Source organism: Neovison vison, chromosome 8, assembly GCF_020171115.1.
Source record: "Neovison vison isolate M4711 chromosome 8, ASM_NN_V1, whole genome shotgun sequence".
NCBI lineage: Eukaryota > Metazoa > Chordata > Mammalia > Carnivora > Mustelidae > Neogale > Neogale vison.
In genome coordinates, this window is record NC_058098.1 from 527,129 (window position 1) to 542,266 (window position 15,138).

The 15,138-nt window shown below is 64.6% G+C and overlaps 1 protein-coding gene across 4 annotated transcripts in view; it reads right to left on the minus strand.

The window, feature by feature from the left end:
* The window catches only part of RTEL1 (regulator of telomere elongation helicase 1), a 27,827-nt gene extending 12,907 nt beyond the window's left edge, over positions 1–14,920 (minus strand). For 2 of the 4 annotated variants that reach the window (XM_044262641.1, XM_044262638.1), the window contains exons 1-13: positions 14,787–14,920; positions 13,875–14,132; positions 12,713–12,908; positions 12,325–12,418; positions 11,651–11,732; positions 11,348–11,408; positions 8,046–8,121; positions 7,058–7,142; positions 4,851–4,916; positions 3,947–4,097; positions 1,055–1,093; positions 880–958; positions 91–188 (exon numbers count right to left, since the gene is read on the minus strand). In XM_044262641.1, coding sequence (XP_044118576.1) covers positions 91–188; positions 880–958; positions 1,055–1,093; positions 3,947–4,097; positions 4,851–4,916; positions 7,058–7,142; positions 8,046–8,121; positions 11,348–11,408; positions 11,651–11,732; positions 12,325–12,418; positions 12,713–12,908; positions 13,875–13,976 — 1,129 coding nt within the window. In that variant the 5' untranslated portion in view covers positions 13,977–14,132; positions 14,787–14,920. Of the gene's footprint in view, positions 1–90; positions 189–879; positions 959–1,054; positions 1,094–3,946; positions 4,098–4,850; positions 4,917–7,057; positions 7,143–8,045; positions 8,122–11,347; positions 11,409–11,650; positions 11,733–12,324; positions 12,419–12,712; positions 12,909–13,874; positions 14,133–14,379; positions 14,492–14,786 lie in introns of those variants that run through there. The other 2 variants (XM_044262640.1, XM_044262642.1) reach the window with 2 other exon arrangements.
* Between the last annotated feature and the right edge of the window lie 218 nt (positions 14,921–15,138).

A 15,138-nucleotide genomic window follows, 5' to 3' on the forward strand; every position in this document is an offset into this window, starting at 1 on the left:
GGGTGACCTTCTGTGGCAGGCCCCGGCCCTAGGACAAGGCCCGGTGCGGGAGCCAACGCAGTGGCAGCTGCAGGGTGGGCTGGAACTCACGTCCTGCCAGGTACTGGATGATCTGGTCCAGGGAGTCGAGGATGCAGCCTTTAGTCTGAAGCGTTATCTGGGCCTCGGCAAACAGCTCGAAGATGTAGCTGTGGAGGCGAGAGGCTCAGGCAGGGCCCCGGGCTGGGCTCAGGAGCTGCTGACAGCCAGAGGCCTCTGAAGTTCCCTTCCCTTGGACGCCCGAGCGGAGCCCTCGCCCGGCCAGACCCAGAGGTGAGGGAGGCCTGTGCCCTGGGGAGCCCTGAGTGCGGAGGAAAAGGCAAGCCCCCAAGGGCAGCTCTGGGAGACAGGCAAGTCGGGCCGTCTGGGCCTCGGTGGCCGAGGAGCCTGGCTCATCTGTGAAACAAGTGGGAGCCCTGCGAGGCTCTGAGCACAGCGCAGCAGACGGGCCTGGGAAGGAGGCAGGCAGCAACGCTCCAGCACATTCTAGAACATTCCGTGCCTCCAGAACCCGAGCCCGGATCAGAGCTACCACCAACCCCAGGACATGATCCCTTGTCTACCTTTGGGAGACACACCCAACCGCCCTGTGCCCTGGTCAGAGCCCTCCCGGTCCACGGAGGCTGCAAGGGGCGGCTGGCGGGGTGGGGGTGGGGGGTGGCCGGGCCAGCAGCCACGCCTGTGTACACAGCACCCCCGAGACTCCCAAGACAACCTAGCGCACAGACAGCGCACAGACAGTAGCCCCTCACGGGCCGCTGAAACCCACCCAGACCTCCTAGGCGTGGGGGCGGGGCAGGTGGACCACAAGGAGAGCCTGGCCCACCCACTCTCCTTTACCTCCCTGGCTTGGTGACACCGCTGTGGTTCCCAGGCAGCTCAACAGCATCGATGGCCCCCTCGAGGCGAAGCAAGATCGCTGTGGGGCGAGGTGTCCATCAGGTGTGCCCCCCCCCCGCCAGCTGTGGCGTCAGGTGTGCCCCCCCGCCAGCTGTGGGGGAGGGGCGGCACTCACTCTTGAGCTTTGCGATGTCCTGCAGCTCCAGGTGCAGCCCTGGGGGAGCAGCAAACACATGGTCACGGGCTACTTCCACCCACTGGGCCCCAGAGAGCAGGAATCGGGCTGGGTTCCTGCCTGTTCCTCCAAGTAGGCGCGGCACAGAGACAACCACGGACAAGCGCACGAGGCTCTGAGGTCCGCACAGCCCGAACGTGGGCCAGCGGCATCAGTGCGAGTGCAGGGACACGCCGGGGGCACGCTCACGGGTGGGGACACACTCCCTGGCCCGGTCCACCGGAGACCGAGGACCACGACTGAGCCAGCAACAAACAAGGATCCCTGGGCCCACATGGTGGGTTCTCGAGAGAACACCCCCCAGGAGACGAGACCGGGGCTCCCTGGAAATGTGGCTGATGGCCAGGGTGGGACAGGAAGCGCGGGGAGCGAGTGGGCAGCCCCCGGCCCCCTTCAGCGCCTGGCGGGGCCATGGGAACGCTAAAGAAGGGACCCCTGAGTTCAGCGATGACGAGGCTTACGGTGGACCGACACCATCGTCTGTGTTTAAACACAAGTACACCGATGACATGAAGAACTACTCTCCTCCTGAGGGGAACAAGGGATAGATCACAAGTCAGGATTAAATTCAAACTCCCAAACCAGAAAACCGGAAAAATGTCCCGCATCCACCCAGCCTTTCCTGTAACAACGGTGCCACGAAGCAACAGCTGCGGCGAAGAGCGTCTTTATAAAACTGTCCCTCCCGGTAAACGGCGGGACACGGCTGGCGCCTCAGCGTCTCGCCCTCCCCCAGCGCGGAGCACGAGGACATTCCCGCACACACGGCAAGAACCCGACCCAGCGCGCCGCCCCTCGGCCTGGCCTGTGACGAGAGGCCTCAGGAGAAGCCACGCCGTCCTCGATCCGCCACGGGGGTCCCTCGGCGTGGCCCTGCCGCCCGCCGGCGGTGCGGGGCCGTCTCGGGGCCCGCCTCGTGCCCCCGCGCGCTGGCCACGGGGACGTCTACTCTGAAGAAGCGGCTCTGCCTGACTTTTGCCTCTTTCTGACTGGGCTGTCTTCTCCTCGAGCGGTAAGAGTTTCTGAATATATTTTGGAAACAAATCCCTCATCAGACCCCCGACCCGCCAGAAATCCCTGCCGTAGCAGGGTGCGAGAACGTGCCGTCCGGGTGCTCTCCCCAAGCCCAGCACACCCAGGAGAAAAGCAGACACCGCCCCACGGAGGCTTCGCCGAGCCTCCCGCCAACCGTGGCGGTATCAAGAACAGGCGAGGTGCGAGACTCCGACCAGCACGGCTGCGGAGGGGGGCTAGCGCCCTGGGGGTTCCGGGGACAGAACAAGGACATCACACCCGTTAGGACCACCACTTCCAAGCCAAAATACGCATTCCTCAAACAACTGGAACAAACGTTCCATTTCACTTCAGAGAGAAAAGCGCATCAAAACCGCAGAGAGCCGTTTCCATCTGGGAGACTGACACATGTGCAAAGGCCAAGGTCGCACCCTGCTGGCCAGGCCCCCCAGCCACCGCGCAGGCCGGGTTCAGCAGCACAGCGGCGCGCTTCCGGCTGCCCCCAGCCCCGAGTCCCGGCAGGCACCCGGGGTTGGGTTCGCCCCAGGTCACTCGGGGAGCCCTGCTGGTAATCACGGAATGCTGGCAACAACCCAGTGTCCCACAGACGGACCCAGGACCCCCGCTGCAGGGAGGCGGCAGCTGAGGAGACGGGAGCTTCTGTATGGGGGGGGGGGGCCTCTGCAGGACGCATGAGGAATGAACACAGCCAAGTGCAAGTGCACGTACAAGGGACAGCATGGCTCCGTGTGCAGCAGAGAGGAGGAAACTAAATGTGCTCGTGTCTGCTCCTTCTGGGGGGAAACAGAGCCCAGCGAGGACAAACCAGAACCCAGCAAGACGCTTCCCTCAGGTGTCTCGACTTCCAGAACCACGGTCACGTGTCAGACACCCCAGGGCAACCCAACTAATAAAGTCAACAAGCAGCACCACGGAGTAAGAAATGACCCTAAAATGACCACACAGCTGCAACGGGGGGCCACGGGGGGCAACCAAGGACACCGCAGCACCGTCTTCTGACGAGCGCTCAGCCTCAGGCCAGGAGGGCACCAACACGCAGCTCGGGGAAGCAAGCTTTCCTTCCTCACGGTGGGCATCTGCTCTCCGGAAAACTGTGGAACCTTCTAGGACCGAACCGACAAATGAGACGAGAGGAATTCTCACTAGCGCAGGAAGGACGCAGACACATGGGGCTGCGGAGGGAGCGAGCGCGGGAGCTGCAGGCGGGCGGGCCACTCCCGTGCCGTGCAGGGGAGCAGCGGATCCCCGGGCTCCAGGAGCGAGAGGCATCCAGACGTGAAGCCCATCACTTTGCGAAGGTCCCAGCAATCATTAATTCAGGGAGGAAGTGCCCACGGATGCCACAGGCTGCTTAGGAATTACAAATGGAAGAAGTAACTTCACTGCAGAAAAATCTGGCAGTCATCACTTCACGGGGTGATCAAAGTGGACATCGATGCAGGGGCCAAGTCCACAATGAGCAGGGAGCCCGACGCGGGGCTCGACCCCAGCATCCTGGCAGCATGGCCTGAGCTGAAGGCAGCTGCTTAACTGACGGAGCCGCCCGGGTGCCCCTACCTCTCCTTTGCATACCGTAAAGTCTATCCCGACTGGGAAAGTACAGAAAGGTCTTTAGAAAATGTTGGATTGGCTGGGTAGCACCTACTTCCCGGTCTGTGAGGCCCCAAGAAAACTCTGAAAGAAGTCCATACAGTCTCCAAACAGTGACCTGAAGGGCGGGCCCTGGGAAGACTCGGGCCTCCAGGACCCCCGAGAGCACCTTGCGGCCCGTCTCTCCGTCCCCACCGGTGAGCTCACCTGGGTCGGCAGCCGAGCTGAACTCCACGTGGAGCTCGCCCTGCTGGGCTGCCTTGGTCTGCTCCTCCAGAAGCTGGTCTAGGACATCCAGTCCTGAAGCCAAATCATGCGGGGTCAGGTCAAAGGACGCCGTCTCCTCGCACATCTTCTCCTGGGAGTCCAGACACATCCATCAGGCTATGGCCAAACAGGGGCAGGGACTCGGGGACCCAGGAAGCCGAGGTGGGGTAGGGGGTGCAGGCTACTGGAAGCCCCATCCCACGGTCCCTAAGGCCAGGTCACACACTGGTCCAAAGACAGCCAAACCACCACACATTTAGAACAGAAATTTCTGGGGGCGCCTGGCTGGGTCTGTCAGAAAAGCACGCAACTCTGATCTTGGGGTCATGAGTTTGAGCCCCAAGCTGGGTGTAGAGATTACTAGAAAAAATAAACTTTAAAAAAATAAAGAGATTTCTGGCTTTTCTCCAAAGTCAGACCTGGCCCACTAGACCCATGGTACCATCCCCCGTGATAACAAGTGCCTGGAACCACGTGGAGGCCTGAGGGCAGCTGCTGCCGTCCCGGGACACTAGGCTCCAGAGCACACAAGTGGCCTTCCTCCCCTGTTCTGCTCAAGAGCAGCCATTCCTGGAAACACAGGGCCCTGAGCAGAGACCACAGCAATGTGGCGGAAGGGCAGAGGTAACAGGGAGGGACCGGCTGTGGTCACCAGTGGGCAAGCATCGGGTTAGGCGGCCACCAAGGGACAAAGAGAATGAGACCAAGCAGGGGCTGTGAGTTTTGTATGGAAACGGGCCACAGGGCTGGCCAGCATATCCTGCCCAGGCCTTGGACAGAAAGGTCTGCACTGCTCTTTGCAGGGACGCGCGGGAGGCGGCGGAAAGGCCACCTGGGCACTCACCACATTGTGAGCTTCATCAAAAATCACAACCGTCCCCTTGAGGTCAATGCTGTGGGCTCGGCGACTCTGCAGCAAGAGGGGAGGGATGCGAGGCTGGGGCCGAAAGGCTCAAGGCCGGCAGGCGACGCCCCCTCAGGCCATGCCCGCCTGGATCTCCCCACCCACTGAGCTGGACGTCAGGTGTCCCTTCTGGCGACGCGCAGCACGAGGGATCAGGCGTGGGGCCCCCAGAACGCAGCCACACAGCCACGGGGTGGAGGAGGTCCGAGCAGGGCTTGGGCGGGCGCTGACTTGCGGGGGACCTGGGTGGGGTCAACGCCAGCATTTCTTTACTCCAGCTGCTTTTGAGGTCCAATTCTCATAAAAATAAAGTGTCCGTTTTACGTGTGCGGTTGGGTCTTGACCAAGGCGAGCACTGCGTCGTCAGCACGAGGAGAGCAGACCTGCTCCCTCCCCCTGCCCGAGGGCTCTGACATCCTTGGGAGCGGGGATCCGCTCTGCCTTTCCTGGGCTGTCCTGGAAACAGAGTCAGGCAGCAGGGCTCGTCCAACGGCCCGCGGGCAGTGTGCACGGAGACCCACGTGTGTCGCTGATGTGTGGCCACAGCTCAGCCCTCCTCACGGCTCGTGGTGCTGTTTTGGGGACACCTGCTGCCGATGGATGGGGCTGTTCCTGGTGTGGACCACAGACAGCAAGGCTCTGGCCCTGGCTGCTCCCCTCGGGTGTGCTGCCGGAGCGGCACCCCACCTCGCACGGCGAGCAGAGGAGCCCAGCATGGCCCTGCGTCCTCAGTGGACACTGGTCACCGGCCTCCTTCCGGACACTCTGGTGGGAGCACAAGGCCATCCCCCTGTGGCCTGAACTTGCCTTTTCTCCTGACCAGCACTGCTGCACACTCTCCATGCACGGGCTGACTTGGCCGCCCCGGCTACCGTCCTCGGGGATGGCCGGTCAAGCCACGGAGGCGCCACCCAGAATCGGGCGCAGTCCACAGTACCATGACAACTCTCCCTTGGTGACTTGCTGCCGTTTTCTTAATTTTCCACTCCTCTTACAAGTCAAGGCTTCCGATCGTGGCGACTCCCACGTGGAGTTCTCTGGGGCCGGCGCGTGGTCAGCGTGAGCGAGATCAGGCCCGCCTCGCGGCTCCGTCCTGGAGGAGCTCTGCGCGTCTGACTCTTCCATCCGGGTTGTGCAGGGTCAGAGAGTTGCTGAAATCCATTCTCTTCCAAACAGACATCTGACTCCAGCGCCAATTTTTAGAGAAAATAGTCCCAAACCTTTCCTTTTCCCGCTGAAAATACCTAAGCAAGCTTTCTGAAAACCAACTGCCACCCGTGCGACCGCGGCCGGCAGCTTGGTCTGTGCGCTGCTGGCCTCCGGCCTCCGTCGTGGCTGCCTCGCTCCCTTCCACCCTCGGCCATTCCAGGTCCGCCAGATGATCGCCTCGTCAGGCCCAGGGCACCATGCTGGGGTGGGGCCGGCCAGGCACCAATGCGCCCCACGCTCTGCGCCGGGTGCGGACCGCTTTAGAGCCGCCGTCACCGTGCCCACGCTCCGCTTCCCCCTGCTCTCTCCATGGCCTCTAAAGGCTGCCCTTCCTCGGAGACATCCCTGCCCTACGGCGCCGACCCCAGCCCCTGTGCCCTGCTCCTCTCCACTCCCGCCGCCGAGCACCCGCACCGCCCGCGCTGGCTAACTGCCCACACCACGGTCGTGCTGGACCAGTAAGGCCCCGGGCGGCGAGTCGTCCACCCTGCTGCGGCAACACGAAGGCCAAGCCGCCGCACACATGGGGCGTGAGGCCCGCATTCAAGCAAGGGGGGTGTGCGAAGATGGGCGGACACGTGCGTCTCAAGAGACGGCTGCAAGGGGGGCCCGGACCACACGCCCAGGGCTACCTCACCGGGCCCACCTGGGAAGAGACAAGCCGAGCCGCCAGGACAAGGCCAGGGGCTGGCCTCGGATGCAGCCACCGGGCTGCCTCACTCCATCAGCCGCCCACTCCCAGAGAGCTTGGAGTGGCAGCCCCCGGCCCCATGCTGGTGACGGCTGTCCCCCGGCAGGGAGGGGGCGGAGGCCTCGCACACACGCCTGCAGCTCTGCGGCTCTCTGACACTGAACCACTGAGGCTCCGGCCGTCCCGCACGCGCCCAGGGACGCCACCCGATACCAGCAATCATCAGCCGCAGGGGCCAAGACCTCACCTTGGCGTCCAACAAGTAGTTGTACGGCAGGAAGATGATGTCGGCTCGCTGCTTCAGGTTCCGGGAGAGGTAGTACGGGCACAGGCTGTGGAGGGGAGGGAGGCACATGTCGGAGCCACGGGGGAGGTCCAGGCCCTCGGAGGGGCTCCCGCTGGGCGGCGGCCAGGCTGCGCGCCGTGCCCTCTGACAGGCAAGCGAGAGGAAGGAGCCCCGTGCTGCACGGGGGCTCAGACGGGAGCCGGGGCCTGGGGGCTGCAGGAGGGCTCACTGCGTTACGGTTCACGCCACCCACTTTCAACCACGGCAGCGGACCACCTGTTAAAGAATCAACATAAACAAAAACCCCAATCCTACTCCTGGGCAGAGAACACGGCAATCAGGAAGAAAACGCCCGGTCCTGTCTTCGCACAACCCGACGCCCTGACGCGATCAGAGACTGACACAAAGATCGGAAACGCAGCGGGTTCTGTGGAAACCAGACGAGTGGAGAAGGCTGGCGCCGTGCCCACTGGCCGCTGGAAGCCGAAGCAAGTCCGTCAGGAAGCCGGGGCTGCCCGGCCGCGCTGTGGTCACCGTGGCAGCAGGGACAGCTTCCCTGCTGCCCTGGTATTCAAAACCACTATTTTCGGGACGCCTGGGTGGCTCAGTTGGTTGAGCAGCTGCCTTCGGCTCAGGTCATGATCCCAGCGTCCTGGGATCGAGTCCCGCATCGGGCTCCTTGCTTGGCAGGGAGCCTGCTTCTCCCTCTGCCTCTGCCTGCCTCTCTGTCTGCCTGTGCTTGCTCTTGCTTCTCTCTCTATGACAAATAAATAAAATCTTTAAAAAAACAAAAAACAAAAAAAAACCAGTATTTTCACACCAAACCACCATTAATTTTATGATTAGTCAAGGGAGCAAAGCAAAGGAAGTGGCATGCCCGGCCTCGTCACGGCGGAACCTGTTCTAGAAGGACGGACGGGCGGCTGCTGTCTGACTGCAGGGCTCTTACCTATGCTCGTTCCCACGTCTGACCAGGTCCTCGATGTCCAGGATGGTGGCAGCTAGCTCCTGCTCCAGGCTCTTCTCTGAGGACACAGGCAAGAACAAAGACACGTCCTCAGGCCCAATGAGCGCAGACCCCAGAGCAACACCCAGGCAGTGACCCTTCCTCCAGGCAGGACTAGGGCACCCAACCACCTAGGGACTCACCAGAGAATTCCTGCTCTGAGGGTGTGAGTGACCTTGGAAGGGCCCCAGACCTGAAGTAACCCTCCGGGGGCCCAGCTCTCTACCTCGAGGGGGAGCTGCTGGTCTGAGACCGAGCAGTAACAGGACAGGGGGCCGCAGGGGACAAAGGGGGATGTGCAGCCCCTCAGCCAGTCTCTAGATGCCCTCGAGGCTGTGTCTGGAAGCATCTGTCCTATAATTAGGCTTCGCTCTGGCCGCAATTACCTTTCTCTCTTCGCTTCCCCCCAAAGGCCAACGGTGCAGGAACACAGATCTGAGGCAGGCCTCAGGGAGGTGGGAGGCCCCGAAGCAGAACCCACTCGATGCCTCACAGACCCGTGATGGCCGCCCAAGAGAAGCATTACTCCCTGCCGGCTGCGCCGGTGGCCTGGGCCAGAAAGGAGCTAAGAAGGGCCCCCAGGAGCCCCCTGACGAGCTGCCTTCACCCAGCCCCCCAGGAGCCCACACCCAGGCTGGGAGGCCCAGGGCTCGCTGTCCTCGAACACACAGTCCAGAGGCCCAGGGCAGCCTCCTGTGGAAACCGGCTCCTGGCTCTTGGCCCCACTGTGGCAGGTACTGGGCCCCGCCCTTCACTGCAGAGGCCAGAACACACCTTGGCGGGGACCTTGGTGGTGACCGAACCCAAAATGCCCCCTAGGGACAGCAGGGAGAGAAGAGCTGTGCGCCCAACGGCGCAGCCGCAACAGAGCAGCCTGTCTGCAGGCTCTGCAGCAGGACGGAGGAACGCAGCAGCCTTCATCCTCTTCAGAGGCTGAAGAGGAGGGCGTGGTGAAGGGGCTGCAGCCAGGCTGACCGCAGCAGGCAGACGTTGTAGGCAGCGAGCCCGGCCCTTCGCTGCTCCCCCAGACAGAAGCCAAGGAGAACCGAGCTCCGCACCTTTCTCCTTCCTCCCACATGTTCCTCCCCTCGGACCCCTTCTGGAGTCGGCTCACTCCCCCCAAGGGCTGCGTAGCTGCTGGCGTTGTGGCCAGCGTGTGCGGTGGCCCCGCACATCCCACGGCAGGGGGCAGAGGAGGCTACGATGCAGTAAAGACGCGCAGCGGGGGCGCCAACGGAGCAGGAAGGCCGGGGACCTGGGCATGACCAACGAAACCTGGAGCCGGCTGCGACAGGCCCTCACTTTGCTGTGCCGGGCACTGCAGGGGAGGGGCTGCAGCCCAGGAGGCCACACACCTGCTCCCGTGAGCCGGAAGTGCCCCTTAGTTCCCGCCCCTCCTCCGGCCTCCTGACCCTCCCCCCACCCGTTCCATCACCCACCAGATAAGGTAAGAGATACTGCAGGAGCACAGGACAGGTGACAACAGACAAGAGCGGGAGTCGGGGGGGTGGGGGGGGAGGGCTGTGCCTGTTGGGGGGGATGCGGGGAACCGCACTGCAGGCGAGGGCTGGAGAGCAGAGAGCTGAGCCACAGAGAGCTGCTTTAAGGGGATGGAGCAGTTCCCACCAAGCGTTGCTCAAAGGCTCGGGCCGGGGTGAACAGGGTATCAGCAACCCACCCCTTTGTCGAGAATGTGGACAGAGGCAGCTGCAATGGGGCAAAAAGACAGGACTCCATTGAGCACCACAGGCACGGCCCGAAGGCCTATGAGACAGCGGGACTGGGCCGGGAGAGCAGGGGACGGAAGGAGGACAAAGCAAGGGGAGAAAATGCCTTGGAGGCTTCCTGACACCCACAAGCCTCACACAAACACAGCAAAGCAGAGCCAGCAGCCTCCCGAAGCGGGGCACGAGCCACCACCAGGCCACAGCGGCTGGCGGCTGCTCTCCTGCAGGGTCACTGCGGGCCAGGCCAATCCCCGGTGCTTCCCACGTACGCGTCACTGCTGTGCCGAGGGTTCCCGGTGCCACCAGACCAAACAACCCAGCCAGCAAGAAGGTGGTGAGCAGTGAGCTCCAGGGACAGGGCACAGGGTGCCTGCTGCTGGGAGGTGAGCGCCCCAGCTTGCTGGGAGCAGACACGGCCCTGGCATGCCGGGCACCCCAAACCCCAGCATTAGGGCCCTGTGAGTGCCCAAGGGCCTCTGTCACTCCTGTGCCAGGATCTGAGTCCCAGCCCTGAGGCAAGGAAGAGGGAACCCTGACCCCACCAAAGCACAACGCCTGAGCCACAGAGCCGGGCTGTGCTAGGAGATGTAGAGACCACAGCCCAGAGAAGCGCCCCACGGGGCTTCTGGTTCCAGCGGACCTTCAGACGCAGGGGCAGCCGCGCGATGGAAAAGCAAGACCTGACAGACGTGGAGGCAAGAGGGGCCAGCCCTCCACTCTGGGCTGAAGGAAGGTGTGCAGCAGGAATCAAGGGCCCTGGGCACCGGTGGCCACACACATCAAGCTCGCCAGGGCCAGCTGTCGTCACAACCGCGGGCCAGTCACTTCAGCCACCTCCAGGGGAGGCGGTCCTCCCGCAGCACCAGAGGCTGGCAGACTGCCCAGACTCAGGGAGAGCCACACCCTTGCTGTGCCCTGTCGTACCCCAAAGACACACGGCAAATCAATAAAAGGAAAAGCCTATGGAGGGGTCCGGGAGACCAGGCACAACTTCCAGAACCCCCTCCTGGCTATCTGCCCCAGAAGGAGCTGAGACCACGTGTGAAATGCTGTCTCCCGAGAAGCTCGCCAGAGGCCCGGCACCCAGGGTGTCTGCTGGGGCCGGTCATGTGGGCACCCCTGGCTGGCAGGGGCCCAAATCCCAGACTCCCGGCGGGGAGGAGCTGCTCAGCATCAACCCCGCTGTTGGCACAGACAGGTTAGGCCCGGAGAGCCCCACCTCTCAGGACGGAGAATCCCTGAAATCCACGCTCCCAGACAGCGGCGAGGCTAGCCTGGCCAGCAGGCCCCTCTGAGACGGCAGCCTTCCCTGCCCTGGCCTTTCTGAACATGATCCAGCACAGGTCCACAGTCCGGAGACGGTGCCCAGCACCACCCCGCCTCACCCCCTCACCTCGCTGAACCAATGGGGCCAGTCTGGAGCCCCAAAGCGGAGAGCCAGCAGGCCACAAGGCCCAGGAGGCAGCACACGCTCTAAGCCCACCTGGCTCCTGGAGTGGCTTCCCCGGACCCCCTTACCTTCTGTGTTGTTGTAGAAATGACAGGAACGACTTGCTACCTTCTTTCGGCACAAGTGAATCTGGGACATAAACGGTGCAGGTGTGGGGCGGTGCGGGTGTGGGGCAGCCCCAGCTAGCACAAGGGCCAAGGAAGGGCAGAGTGCTGGGCCAGCCAGGGGACACGCCGCCGGCAGTGCTGCCTGGCATGCGGGGACTGTGCCCTGCTCCAGCCCCCACCAGCTCTTCACCGGACCCTCCCCAGGGGGCAGAGGCAAGGGCTCTGAAAGAACCAGAGAGAACAGCACGCGCCCCCAAAACCCACCTGCATGTGGCTGCTCTCCTGCTTCTTCACCTCGGGATGGATGCACAGCTGCTCCCGGGAGCCCAGCACACATACCCTCGGCCTGGCAGAAGACAGATGATGGGGTCCGAGGACCAGGGAGCAAGAGCCCTGGTGCCATCTAGCAGCATGAATATAGGCGTGCGGGGAGGCGGGGCTCACACCTGCACAGGTAGCCAGGGGGAGGGGCCACGGCCACAGCGGGCCCCAGGCTTGGGAGGCGCTTTCTCCACTGCATGGCCCAGCCCGAGCAAGGAGACAGGGTGGGGGAAACGGGCAGACGGGAGGAGACCCCGCTGACTCCGTGCCCCCCATAGAGGAGGCTGGCGCAGGACCCCAGGACTCCTACAGCTCTGCCGGGCTCCAGGGCGAGGCAGCGCCTCCTGTCCCCTCACACGCCCGCACGGGGACCCACACCCACAGGTGACACCACATCGCCTTCCAGGGGCTCGGGGCGCTAAGCCGAGGTCGGTGCACCAGAAGGGAGGGCTTTCTCCGCAGCGCGGGCGGCACAGACAGCCTGACCTCACGCGGTGCAGCAGGCTGCAGCGGAGCGCGGGGGCTCTGCGGTCCAGAGGGGGCTCCAGGCAGAACACCGGCTCGTCAAGGCCAGCCCCCCATAAGTCAGAGGCAGGGGCGAGCGGCGCCTCACCCACCGGTAGGACGTGTGCCGAAGCTCGCCGATGGCCTGAGTGAGCTGCGAGTGGGTCCTGGAAGCGTAAACGATCTTCGGGAGGTCCGCGTAGCAAGCTGCCCGGACACAAGGAAGCAGCGCGGGTCAGGGCACCGCGGGACGACACTCTGGTGTGCCGTGGACTCGGGGGCACTCGGCCCACTCAGCCCAGTGCGGGGAGCGAGCTCAGAGGCTTTCTGCGGAGTTCTAGCTTGGCCACGGGGCTCTGGGCCCAGGCTCGCAGCCCCCGCTGAGGGAGAATGTCCCGGCTACGGTGTCCCTCGCGGGGCTCCGCACCAGAGCCTCACCGGCCCTCTCTGTTCCTTTGCTGCCTCTCTGCGGAGACCCAGAGGGGCTGGAGGGAGCCTCACCTGGGGTGTCCCCGTCTGAAGCGGCAGCCCCCCAGGACGACAAGGTGTGATCAAGGACGAGCTCCCCGGGCGCCCTCTCAGCAATCCGGCGGGCCGAAACGGCGTCGCGGAGGTGCTCCCGCCAGGCCAGCACGCTGCAGAGCAGGCACAGCGTCTTCCCCGTGCCGGTGGGGCTCTCCAAGATGCCGTTGACTTTCTGAATGGGGTCAGCAACGAGGTCACGGGGCAACAGGGGGCAGCACTGCAGACTGCCCGGCCCGCCAAGACCGGGCCGGCAGCCCGACAGACAGCGGGACCGCTCTGCTCAGGCGGAGCCCACCCGACAGGGAACGGCCGGCAACGTGACACGCCTCCACCGTCCCCTGAAAGCCAGCGGCTACGGGCTAATTCCGCACCGGTTAGCGAACGATGTGCACAGCATTACTCAGAACTCAACAGTGTTTCTCAGCCTAACGTCCGGGGCGCTGACCCGTTAGGCGGCGGCCGACACGGCGCTGTTCTGTAACTTTGGACACAAAGTTCTGCCGAGCGGAACCTGATGACCTACGTACACCTCACGCGGGAGCCTGAGCAACAAGCCCGGGGAGACACAGGGCGAACCGGCCAGACTGTGCTGCCGGCTCCCGGGAACGGGCACTGGGCTCCTCCCTGCAGTCCAGTCTGCGCGCACACAGCAGCCGGGAGCCGCTGCAGAGTCAGCCCGCGGGCGCTGGGAGCTGCATCAGGGCACGAGACGACACGCTAAGGAAGCCACGGACAGCTACCTGCACTCCTGCCTTCCGGCACATTCCTGAGCGTTACAGACCTTCCAAAATGAGGATTAGGCACCGGCTAGCCCTCCACGTGCAAACACTACTTCCAGACCCTCACACGCTGGCTGCCCCCACACTCGGCCTCGGCTCAAACGCCACCTCCTCAGAGAGACCTCAAGGTGCTCCCGGGCCTACGGCCCCCAACTCTTCTTCAGCGCAAGAGCTGTTCTACTTGTCTGTCACCTCCCCTAGAAGGCCGGCGCCATGTGTGACCCGTCCTGTGTCCGGAAGGAGGCCTGTGACCCCACGGGGCTCAGCAGGAGGGAGCAGAAGGCGGACGGTGGTCCCGTGAGGACGCTGCCCGCGCAGACCCGCTCCCAGGGCACACACGCGGCCGTCCGCCGCCGTACCTTCTGCAGACACTCCAGGACCCTGCTCATGTACTCCTCCTGGCACTGGTACGGCTGGAAAGGGAAATCCACGGTCACACCCCTCAGGGCTATCTTGGGCATGCTGGCCTGTTCGCAGGAGGGCCCAGAGGCTGGCGGGCACACGGGCTGTATGAGTGTGGGAGACAAAATCTCCTCCGGACATCTGGGAGTCTCAGCCAGTGCAGGTCAGTGACGCCAGCCCACGGCGCTGCGACAGGCCACTGTCCCCAGGAAGCCCTAGGGCACAGAGATGGGGACAAGCGTGTGGGCAGCCTTTCCCGAGTACCGGGCCACGCCACCAGTCAGGCAGTCCCGCCGCGCACGAGGTCGGAGGGCAAGCCTGTGACACCCTAACGTGAGGGGTCTGGGGACCGGAAGAACCTACAGGTGGGCCCTGCCGAGCTCTCCGGCCCGGAGCCGCTCCTTCCCGCTCGAGGCGAGGCGTGCACAGCCCCACGCGCTCTGCGGGCAGCAACTCGCTTACCTGCACCAGAGCTTGGACAGGTCAGATCCCCGGCCTGGCGCGCCCTGGGCACCGGGGCCAGCGGACAGTTCACCGGAACACTGACGGCCCCTCCACCCCGCTCGGCCGGGACGCCCCGGATCCCTGCCCCTCTGGGAGATCCCCCCGCCCCCGCGCAGGACCCCCGCCCGGAGACCCCCGCCGCCGCCGCGCCCGCCCCCGCGCCGGGACCCCCGCCCGGAGACCCGCTCCGCGGAGCGCGGGGCCCCGCCCACGGGCACTGGAAAACCACCGGCCCCAGAATGCAGCGCGGCAGAGAGACCGGCGCGCGGGCCCGAGGCGGCGCGGGGTCTGCCGGGAGCTGCAGTTCAGGGAGGCGCGCGCGGGTAAAAGAGCCGGTTCCGGAGTCTGTGCGACTCACGACTCACTTATCTCCGCGGACGGCCTTCCGCTGCCGGGGCCGCCCAGGAATGTTCCCCAGTTCAGCCGAGGCCACCGCGTCCCCGTCGCCGCCAGCCAGCTCGGACTGGTCGGGCTAAGACGGGCCGCCGTCCCTGAACGCGCTGCACTTCCGCCCCCAGTTCCGGTCCGCGGCGCCTGGTTCCCGGCGGAAACCGTTCCGCAGCAGACGGCCCGCGCGCTCGGTTCCGGGCCGCGCCCCGCCCCTCCCGCGGACCCCGAGCCCGCGGGCGGAAACCCGGGCCGCGCCCCGTCTCCTCCCCCGACGCCGCGCCGGCGGGAGCCTGCGACCCACGCCCCGCCCCGGGCCAGGTCCCCCGG